This window comes from Protomyctophum parallelum (assembly GCF_964188405.1).
Source record: "Protomyctophum parallelum genome assembly, chromosome: 4".
In the NCBI taxonomy this organism is placed as follows: Eukaryota; Metazoa; Chordata; class Actinopteri; order Myctophiformes; family Myctophidae; genus Protomyctophum; species Protomyctophum parallelum.
The window spans coordinates 5,492,390-5,504,535 of record NC_139700.1 but is presented as its reverse complement, the minus strand read 5'-3'; the positions used below and the strand labels follow the sequence as shown (position 1 = coordinate 5,504,535).

The following is a 12,146-nucleotide window of genomic DNA, read 5'->3' as shown; positions in this document are numbered from 1 at the left end:
TGCCTTACCTGAACGGTCTTTAAACGATATGTTTCAGTCATTATATGCGAAATAAGTTAATAATGGCTATAGCCTTATTGTTGTTTTCTATACGTATAGGCCTGTTGTAGAGGATACGAGATTTTTACGAACTGCTCCACAATAAGTTACTTATTGGAGGTTATCGTCAAGCAAAAGTCTTTATTTCTGCGATAATATATTTCAGAATGAATGCACTTCAGTTATAAGTGCAATCATTCCGAAATAGATTATAGCCTACTAAAAAGAAAAACTTTTGCTTGACGATAACCTCCAATTTTCGGGAGCCTTATAGGCTATAAGTTGTAAGGCTCCCGGGTCGAAATCAACGTAGCCTAAATGTCGAAGACGGTATAGACCTATAGCTTATTTTACGCGCGATGTCGATGCGGTGCTGCATGGGATTCGTGCATGGGGGAAGTAAATGTTAGGAAGGGGTGGAACTAACTTGTGTAGACTATACCGTCATACGATCAAAGTTTGTAAAGTAATCTAAAATGAAATGTGTAAAATAACCGTAAACAAACGTCCTGATCCTGCTGACCTGCAGGTCGGGGCGTCCAGTTTTGTAAGTGTGAGGTGTGTGAGCTGAAATGTTGTAGCCTAATTGCACAGAAAATGCTTTATTATAACAATTCCAAAGACTCCCTCCGTATGCACAAAACAGTTTTAATAAAAAGATGACAACTACCCATATCCTGCAAAAATACAGTCCGAGCCCCATACATGCTGTTGGGTGCATGGAAACATTATTTTCATATGAATTTCTTATTTCCCTGTGTAGCACCAAAGAGATTTAACTTTGTCACAGTATAGCCTACCATCACACTCAAATCCTCATTGTTAATTGTGTCCATTTCTACACTCTCAGATATAAAAACACCGATCGGGCCGGACCCCAACCGTATCTCTGCCTCACCGTGAACCGCCCGAGTCAGAGTTTGCACACCCGCATGGTGACTAGCGCTAATGTGACCTATTTAGGCCTATATAACATAGGCTTTCTCAAGTATATTTGTGGAGTATCCGGGAAATATGCCTCTAACTTTGTTTAAGCGTCACTCTCAAGTATACCCCGTATATGTATATAGCCTCGGTCCCAGGCTTACTTTGACCCTGTATAGCCTATACGCAATATAAGGGCTGTTTTTATATAAAGTATGTGGAAGTAGGCTACTATCCCAGGGGTTCCCAAAAGGTAGATCGCGATCTGCGTGGGTAGACCTGACCACCACTAGCAGTATAGGCTACTTTGTTTTAAAGAGTGTTGCACACAAGTGGATCAGTACACTATACAACGTTAGTGAGTGAGAACGTGTTGACCAGTATAGATGCCCTGACTGTCTGCGAGAAATGCACATTTTTAATAATAATAAAAAAACCCTACAAATTCCACCCCCCCCCCCCCCCCCCCCCCACCTAACTATTTTCAGTGATGGTATAATACTTGTTTTGGTGGGTATATAAATCTTGTTGAGCTGCTGGTCATTTTAAACGTATAGTTCTCAAGTCAAAAAAAGTGTGGGCAACCCTGTAGACTATAGCCTTGTACGCTTTGTTGCCGTTGCATATACTTTATGTATATATAGCTATAGTGGACATTATATAAGTGGACGTTATAAGTGAGCGCTGGTCTTGCTTTTCTGTTTTTATTTGACCGCAGGTGCTGCTAATGAAGCCAATGAACCTCCACCCATGTGTATCCTAAGAGTTAGACTAGAGAGTCTTTGGATTTCATCTCCTCAAATCGCACCTTACAAGATGGGATAGCAGGTGTTTTGTCAACCCATGGAATGACATCAGACAGACCATGCCCGCACCACCCTCCCTCGCCACCCCATTGCAAGGTAATTGCACGGCGTGTTAAGAGTATAGCCTTAATGACGCCAAACTCAAATAATGTCTTCAATTGCCTTTTCTGGGCACCGTGATGCACTGCATAGATGCACGCCAGGCATGCGCTATCACTTTACAGTTGTGATTGTTGTTGTTGTTGTGGTTGTTGTTCATTTGGCGAATGCAGATCTAGGCTATATATCGTCTATTTTCGGTGATGATAAAGTATAATGGTGTAGAGAGGGGGGAAAGAATTAAGGGGACCAAGACACCATGGGGACACCGGAATAGGTTTACGTGACGTGGTTAAGGAGATCCGTGAACCCCTCTTTTTTATTGGCCCCTGTCTGAATAGAATAAGCATCGGCCCTCAAACAATTTTGAGCGCGTTTATACTTTTTTGTGTTGTAGCCTACTTTGTAGCCGCATGTAAAGTGGTAGAGTAAGACCTACTTGTCTTGAACAAGGGCATTTAGGACTGCTGTCCATGGTGCTGAAAGTAAAAGCCGTCGAAAAGGTCGTATAGAGTATAGTCTACTCAGTAGACTATAATAGCCTACACCAGGGGTGTCCGCACATCTTTTCTTTATCTTTTTACTTAAGAGCTACTTTCAAATTGACCAGCTCAACAATACCCACCCAAAGAAATATGATCCCATTGCTGAAAATAGTTAAAATGTACCTGAAGGGGCTTTGGAATAGCGGTGCGCTGCTTGGCTTTATAAGACAAACATTTCATTGTGGGTTTGAGGCTTAGCTGACTATTGCTCCTATTTGATGTCAATCAATGAACTCACCTTAATTCAAGTGCATGCAGGCAGATGCCTTTTTTCCATTTTTATTATTTATCTTCAGGGCCTTGTCATGTGGTCTACCTGCAGCCTCTGTGATCTACCAGTAGATCACAGACCCCTAGCCTACACTGTAAAACCCTGCCTTAGCTTTACCATGGCTTAATATAGACCGATTCACAGAGGGGTGCCCTGGGCGTGGCCATTACTGAGGTGTAATCCATGGAGCAGGTGCCAGGTGTAGCTAATCAGTGCTGCTGCACTTAATGGTACACCTCAGTAATGGCCGCACCCAGGAAACCCTCTGTGAATCGGTCTATAGTGCATGTACAGCATCAATGATTTAGGAGGATAAGGTTTTGAAATCACCTTATAAAATACATTTAAGTTAATTATTTAAGGAAATCGCTGGATATCCTGCAGTGAATTTTGTGTGCTCTATAATAATCTCTGTCCATGGCAATTGGTATAGGCTATATACTCACAGCATCTTCATCACTTACTTTGGTGTTGACTTCATAGGGTGCATGCGCATGGTTCTTGTGCAGCTGCAGGCCAGCACACACCTCCCTGCTCAATGAAATTCACTTACAGTGCAAGTGCAAATTCAAGTTCAAGGCTATGCGAGTGAAATGTATCTCATGCACACGCAAACAGTGGTTCTTAAGCAGTTCTTGAGGTGGACACCTCAAGAACAGTAGTTTAGGCACCTCTATGGTTATATAGCACCATTTGATAGGTGCTATAACACCAAAATGAGTCAAATACCCCATAGGCTATAGCACACATTTGTGATTAGTGTGAGAGTTCAAGAGAAAGAAATAGAGTCCGCAACACTGGTAAGGAAAGACTCAGCTCCACTGGTTTATTAAGTCAACCTTTCGATCACTGAGATCTTCTTCAGGGAAAAATAAATCCTGAAGAAGATCCCATGCAGTGATCGAAACTTGAATTAATAAAAAACCAGTGGAGCTGAGTTTTTCCTTACCAGTGTTGCTGTTGATGTCTTTCTCTTGTACTGCCATTTTAGTCTAATTTCCAGCCCATAGAGCCCCATTGTGAACCCGGACATGTTGAGTACACCAACGTTTTATGAAATGTTTAACTGCCGGATGCTAACTTGCATGTGTTAAGAAATTTTCATAATTTGTATAATTTGCATATTTCGCAATATCACCTGTATGCTTTGATTTAAACTTTTGTCAGATTTTTATTGAAGAGTTGCAAAACTATATAAAGGGTATTGTGTATAAGGAATCAGAAAATGAATGTTGCCTGCATGGATGTCTGTGGCGGCCATATTGGAATATTCTAAATGGCCACTCTATGTTTTGTAATATCTCTGCCTCTAAATAAGCTATAGAACAGGGGTTCCCAAACTGTGGTGCGTGCACCTCTTGTGGTGCGCGAACGTCCTCTATGGTGTGCGTGACATGAAAAGGGCAATGGCGGTTTTATGGTGTTATTTAACACAAACGGCAAAATCCCGTAAAACACGGTTGTAAGGAGATGTATAGAGCATCTGCGGGAGTATACAGCGTCTGCATGTCTCTCAGTGCAGTGACAATCTGTGGTTATTTGCCATAATCATTTTACAAAATGTATACCTTTTGGCCAAATACAACGAGACTGCAAGCACTGTTGGTGCGTCAGCCATGCAGGTCAGGAGGTAACTGGGGGTGCACGGCCAAAACAGATTGTGGACCGCTGAGCTAGAACATTGATTTCAACTGCTAAACCTATATTTTCAGCATCAAGAAATCCAATGGTGGTAGTTCTAAAGCTACAAAAACGTTCAACATTAACCAGATGCATGACTGGGTCCAAAATGACCTGGTGTGCTTAGTCAGCTTCACAATGTAAATTCAGTTGGATTTTCTTTTTGAAGATTTGCATAAGTGCATAACTATACATTTTTGGAAGGGTTATTGTCTATGCCAGGAATCAGAAAATCAATGTTTGCATTTGCCCAGATGTCTGTGGATAGCATATTGGAATTTACAAAATGACAGTCGTAAAATGTATGTTTTGTATTATCTTGGCTTCTTAAATGAGATGGAACATTGATTTTAATGGCTAAACCGATGTTTTCAGGGTCAAGGAATCCAATGGTCCAAGTTATCATTTCATTTTTGTATCATCCCATTGAAATATGTAATCCACCATATGGGTAAAAAACAAAAAAACGGCACAGCCCAGGCAGTCAGTCAGATAGAGTTCTTATTATTGAGAAGATGTCTTCTAACTGTGAACTTTGGATGTTTCTTATGCATCAAGTGTATAATCATAGACAGTATCTATGCATCATCATCATCATCATCATCATCATCATCATCACCAAAACCACTTTGGTGCACCGTCATCCTTCTGGCCCTGGCTGCTGCACTGACACATATGTCAGTGTACATGCAGACTAAATCCTTAGCTTTGCAGTTAGCAGGAACATCTGCATGGAACAGTCAGATTTACACTTGCATTGGACCATCTCAAGGATGGCCTTTGGGCTGGGAGGACCTCTGTGGTCGTTGGTTTCAGCATGCCATCCAAGTGTTTGAAGTACCCATTTTGCAGTGGATCCAGCTGTCGATCCTGCAGAGCAATGGCTGCTTGTGCCCATGCTTGTCACTTTCTACCTTATGTTTGCAGAACAGATACCATCGCAGTTCAGGGATTGTCTTGATGCTGATACCCTTGGGTGAGTAAGCTGCACATACAAAGGACTCCAGTGTTGATAGTGTCCTTCTGTCACCACCTTGCCTATATCTGGGAGAACCTGCCTGTGTTGTCTGCCCCAGTTTCATGGAAGGCTGGCAAAGCCTTTTACTCTTTCTTTACCTAGAGCTCATCACAGTAGTTCAACCAGAAAGAAGCCATAGGAAACTATCAATGCACTCTGACACCAAGGGCAACGTTTGCTCCTGATGATGGAACAATTCCATGACAAGTCCAAGGTAATCCATCTACTTGCTGCCAAAACTCTAAAGTACAGGGGATCCTCCAAGCTGATCATCACGTCTGCGTCTGGATACACTAGGAGCAACAAAGACCTGGTCTTTGAGGAAAATAACCACGGGGAAAGCAGGCACAGTTGGTATTTTTCTCTCAAGATACGGACGTTTAGTCACAGCAAACTATGACCTCTTGCTGAAGAACACGTCCATTTCCATGGCCTCTGGTGTTGTCCAGATTGAACCACTGTGACAAGCTCTATCTATGGGTAAAGAAAGAGCAAAGGCTTTGCCAACCTTCCATGCATTCACTGGGGCCGACAACACAGGGAGGTTCTCCCAGATAGGCAATGCGGTGACAGAAGGAATGCTATCAACACTGGAGTCCTTTGCATGTGTAGCTTACTCACCCAAGGGTATCAGCATCAAGACAATCCCTGAACCGTGATGGCATCTGTTCTGCAAACATAGGGCAGAAAGTGACAAGCTCCCTCCAACACCTGGAGCTCTGAAGCAGCACATCTTGAGAGTCCATGTTCAAACAAGGGCGTGGGCACAAGCAGCCCATTGCTCTGCAGGATCAACAGCTGGATCCCTTTTGAAAATGGGTACTAGACAAACACTTGGATGGCATGCTGATGTCTAATCCAGACATATGGCATGCTGATGTCTAATCCAGACATGATGAGGTCCAACAACCACAGAGGTCCTCCCAGCCCCATAGGCCATTCTTGAGATAGTCCAATGCAAGTGTAAATCTGACTGTTCTGGCAGATATTCCTGCAAAGCTAAGGATTTAGCCTGTATGTACTGACATGTGTCAGTGCAGCAGCCAGAACGATGACGATGCACGATAGTGCTGCTGCTGCTGCTGCGAGATGTTCTATGATTACACATGGACATGATGTTTAAGATGGTTACACAAACATCCAAACTTCATAGTTAAAATACTTCAAGTTAAAAATAACTAACTAAAGAGTTAGTCTCTGACTGACTGCCTGGGCTGTGCTGAGTTTTTTTTTTTACCCATATGGTGGATGAAATGATAACTTGGTCCATTGGATTCCGTGGCCATATTGGATTTGTCCGCTATGGCAAACCTGAAGGTTGCCAGCTCGGGCACCCTAGCTAAATCAGTAGAGCATGCCCTGGGCTACATCTGGGCCAAATGTGGTGCTTTTAAGACTGATGAGTCATTAAAACTAACTGTGCCAATTATGGAAATTGCTCAACATATGCAAGTTAGCATCTGGCAGTTTCTACATGCTGGGGACCCATACTAAACATTTCTAACATAAAACATTCAACATGTCCGGGTTCACATTTTGGCAAGTAGACTATTTGTCCAGCACCTGGGCTAGAGTGGAAATGCATTACCTTTGTTGTTGTGAGAGTTCAGCCATAACAATCCAGAATGCTTTTTGGCAAGAATATTTAGACAGGGCCTTTCTGTGGTTAGTGGAAAAATCTTCTTGCACGCATCCGCCTGGGTGACGGCAGACTGCTGGGTGAGCGCTGGCGCTTTGGCATGGGGGGGTCAGATCGGAATGAATTCTGTATACTGGCCATATTAGACTAGTCCCCAAATGCCAAAAGCCTGAAGCCTGTAGGCATTCTCGAGGAAAACTACTTTATGTGTTGTTTCTATACATGATTTTTATGTGCTGAATGCATTTCTACTGTATGCCGAGTGATTTGAGTCACCGTTTTGTCAGAAATTGAGTAATTAGCATAGTTAATCACAAAAAACTGTAAATGGACTTTAATTCTGATAAATAATTGTGCTTAATGTGTTTTCACATGATTTGTATGTGCTGAATCCATCCGTGATATGAGTCACCATTTTGTCAGAAATTGAGTAATTACTAATTAGCCTTTAGTATTTAGCATTTTTTTAAAGTTCAATGTACCCCAAATAAGAATCCCTTGCATGAAATAACTTCCAACATCATGGTGATGTTTTAGGCAAAACATCCTGGGCAAAGTAAAGTATAGCTACATAAGGCCCCTGGTGACCCAAAACACATTGAAGTCAATGGTGCGACATTCTATAAATAGACTATCATGGGGATTTGATTTCTGCTTTGTAGAACTCTTTCTGCTCTTGAACTCGGGGATATGAGAACCATGACAGTGAGAAACATGGTTTCTGGACGTTTTATAGGAAGCAGAAGTCCCCTAAAAATATGACGTTCCATAGACTAAAATCTAAAATGTATTCTTGTTGAATACATTTAAATATAGTGAATGGAATAGTACTCCTGGTCAGGACGGTGCTAGAGCTCCGTGAAGAGGCATGACAGCCGTGGAGTCCTGTGGAGAAACGATGTTTAGCAGAGCACTAGCACTAGACTGAGTCACAGCCATAAGCTAGCATATCGGTAGCTCCTGACAACTGTCGCCTGTACACCTACTGTCAAGGGAGTGAGAGCATCGCTCCTTTGATGTATGGCTAGCTATCTGAGGATTTTAATTGACGTGTCTTTGAGGTCTTTATTTCTCACTCTGTGAATGGCAGGAGTCACCAGAACGTCATGGCTCCTGAGAAGCACAACATCTGGATGTGCGGCTGGAGTCTCCACCAGAGCACCAGGGCTCTAGTGAGGGTTCCAGTTCTTTGGAACCACAACAGCTGTATGTGTAGCTGGAGTCTCCACCAGAGCACCAGGGCTCTAGTGAGGGTTCCAGTTCTTTGGAACCACAACAGCTGTATGTGTAGCTGGAGTCTCCACCAGAGCACTGCATGGGCTGAGGGTTCCAGTTCTTTGGAACAACACTTTCTTGATGGACAATAGGCCACTCCCGACTTACTTCTATAGTTCTAACGAAGCAAATTAGGCTGGAAACCAAGCTCACAGGGTTCCGATGAGGGCAAAATGACAAAAATATGTATTTATGATAGATTCATTTCTTGATTGTATAAGATGTATTTATCAGAATTATACTGTAGCTATTTCCAGTTTTTGTGTGATTTATTATGCTAATTACTTACAACGAAACGGTGACTCGTATCGCTCGGCATATGGCAGAAATGCATTCAGCACATAATAATTATATAGAAACAACACATTAAGCACAATTATTTATCAGAATTATAGCCATTTCCAGTTTTGTAGTGATTAATTATGCTAATTACTCAATTTCTGAATAACAGTGAATCGTATCACTCGGCATACGGCAGAAATGCGTTCAGCACATAAAAATCATATAGAAACAATTTCTGCAAGAATGCCTACAGGGGTTTTTCCATTTGGGGACTAGTCTATACATGGAGCGTGTCTTGAGTGTACAGGGTTTGATGAGGTCAGATCAACATATGGAATGTCAGAACAGGTCGGCTCCATATATGGAGATCTAAGGGTTTGAGGTTTGAGGTCAGATGTATAGTTGCTGGCCGGCTCCATGTGCAGAATAGATCTAGGTGATGATCCAGTCTCCATGTATGGTTACCCATGCAGGGTTAGTGATCTTCAGTGTCGTGATCTTCGTATATGGAGATGGCCATATATGGTGGCATGACGTGTCACGAGACGTGATGTCATGAGGCTTGACCATATATAGGCGTGATGTCACAAGACGTGACCATATATGGAGGCGTGTGTCACGAGGCGTGACCATATATGGAGGCGTGATGTCACGAGGCATGACCTGTAGGTGCATGACGTGACACACATAAATGCAGATTTTCATAGTAAATGCGTCCTACAGTCGCGGGTCGCAACAATCTGCTTGCATTCCATTCTCTTGCATAATTATTGTACCGTAAATCCCTGGAACATATGACGCGTTTAAACCTAAACACCATGTGTGTAATAATAAAATGCCAAGTGTTTATTAATGGTCATAAAATACAGTAGAACACGAGTTCACTCAAACACCTCACGAGAACACCTAGTGTTCAAATTCTAAACACCTATATGACTGACTTTGATTGTAAAAACTAAACACGTTTATGTGTTTAAAAAGTGTTACAGGGATTAAACATGTTCTTCTGTTTATAATCTAAACACTGTGACACGTTTAAAAAGTGTTACAAATATGTGTTTAAAACTGTTTATAACCTAAACGCTTGGGTTTAGTGTGTAGTGGGGCTTTCTGTAGTCATGTTTGCAGTCTCTCTACTAGACAGCTCCAGAAATGTGTGACTGTGGGGACTGGGGGGGGGGGTTTAGAGGGGGGCTAAGCCTCGCCAGAGGGGGCTAAAGCCCCCCCTGGAGCCGTCCCTGTAGTCATGGTGTGGTGGGGGAGAGGAGAGCGGGGCTTAGTGTCCCATTGGCCATATAGGGCCAGTCTCCCTGCATTGGCTTAGAGTATAGAGGTCAGCCAATCATTAAAATCTCGCCCACTACATCGCTATACATATACTCTGGGCTCTCATTGATCAGCTCTAGCAAGCTGATAAAAAAAAGCTTTTTTGAAAGTTGATACAGATGGAGAGAGTCTCTGACATGTGCAGGATAGTTCCACAGTGATATACGGGTTATGGGCGGGCTGATACAGATGAAGAGTCTCTGATGTGCATGGAGAGTTCCACAGTGAGTTAAGTATACTATATCCAGCCAGTGGGGATTGATTGGTCCTAATTATTGGTGTAAGGCAGTGGTTCCCAAACATTTTCTTGTCAAGGACCCCCAAAATGACACTCATTAGCCCACAGACCTTCATTTGAAAAGATATTTCAGGGACCAGTGATTCTCAACCCGTTTAACCCATTCTGACCGGGCATCCATTTTGGTGTTGGCATCATGTCGTGCTTTAGCTATTGAAAAATAGCAGATCTACAAGCTCATATCGCGCCACCGAGTGGCGCGATACGAGCTTGTAGGTCTGCTATTTTTGAAAAGAATCGAAGAACGACTGACATTTTTAGAATCTGATCTCAGGTCAGAATGAGTTCATCAGACCAGTGTGTGTCCAGTGGAAACCTTGTATGAATCTGATCTCAGGTCAGAATGGGTTAATTTCAAGGACCCCCAGTTTGACATGCATATTAGTCTACAGACCCACATTTAATGGCATTTCTATCTCTGGGACCCCAATTTAGATTGTACAATTAATGTAACTCTGAGAGTTATACAGTTCCATAAGGGTCCATTTGGTTCCAAACTGTCATTTAGCTGGGGACCCCCTGGATCTCCCTCAAGGACCCCCGGGGGTCCCCGGACCCCACTTTGGGAACCACTGGTGAGCTATACTGTAGCTCTACTATTGTAGATGCAGTGTGAGCTTGTAGATCGGCTATTTACAAATGGGCTGAAGTGGTTAATGTAATAAGAATTATTTTATGTAATTATCAAAATCCACAAAGTAACTATAGTAGTAACTAAAGTTTTCAAATAATTGTAGTGGAGTATAAAAGTCCAATATTTGCCTCTGAGGTGTAATGGAGTACAATTGGAAATACTGAAGTAGGCTACAGTATATATACATTTCTACCCTTTTTGAGAGGCCTATATACAGTTTTTGGTCAAATGTCCACCAAATATGACGTAGATTTTGTCCCCACACATCTCAATATTTGCCATTGACAATGAAAGGAGAACGTAGGTCAAATGTCCGCCAAATATGACGTAAATTTGTACGATGACAAGAGCGCCCCTTACTTCACACAGGTGTGATTTTTTTATTTAACCCTTCCATTGTGTTAGGGTCATTTTAAGAAACAGCTAATTTAATGCAAAAAAAAATATTTTCACCATTTTCGTTAATTCACCTGTAACACCTGTGGTGTTACGGGTCAAAATGGACCCATATACATTTATGTCAAAGAAGGTAAAAAGTAATTTATTTTTCATATACCCAAACTTTATTTTACTCCTGATAGCAAATGCACATTGAGGACAAGTTTCTCTCTCTCAGAATATCTTACAGTAAATGCAGCATGTCTCTGTACATGTGTGTACGATTGTACATGTACGTATGCATACTGTCTAATACATGGAATGACCTGCAAACTACATTAAAATTGACCACATTGAGTCGTTTTAAAACCCTGGTGAGCATACATATCCCCACAATATGTAACTGTTTTTAGATTGTTTTGAAATTTGTAACCTATGTAAATTAATGTATATAATGTAATGTATATACCTTTCATTTTCCTTCTTCTGATGTATTGTGATGTTTTTATATATGATACTGTATTACTCAATGAAACTGAAATGAGTTTACTCAGTGTAATTATCGAGAATAAGTAAAACTTGAATGAATGAATAACTATTCATTTACTTTTTACCTACCGGTATACATGCACCTATCACGTATATATATATATATATATATATATATATATATATATATAATATATATATATATATATATATACTATAGGTGAAAATAACAAAATTGTATAGAGAGAAGGCTACTAGGTTATCTTCAAGGTCCGGTTGTTAGTCAATGAGCCAGAGCTCCAGAAACATAATGTCTAATTTGAAACAGTGTCACAAAATCCAGATGTCATTTCAGGAAATATGACAACATCCTTGTTTTCTTTCTTTGTTTTGGCAATCATATATATATAGGCAAGGTCTTACCTAACAAATTTTAAATTGGA

General features: G+C 41.4%; 1 protein-coding gene across 1 annotated transcript in view; it reads left to right on the top strand.

The window, feature by feature from the left end:
- LOC310858055 (partitioning defective 6 homolog beta-like) overlaps window positions 1–12,146 on the top strand; it is a gene marked incomplete at its 3' end in the record, with an annotated part of 42,756 nt that overhangs the window by 24,375 nt on the left and 6,235 nt on the right. The window contains exons 3-4 of the mRNA XM_083764108.1: window positions 5,292–5,340; window positions 8,112–8,193. Coding sequence (XP_083620234.1) covers window positions 5,292–5,340; window positions 8,112–8,193 — 131 coding nt within the window. The remainder of the gene's footprint in view (window positions 1–5,291; window positions 5,341–8,111; window positions 8,194–12,146) is intronic.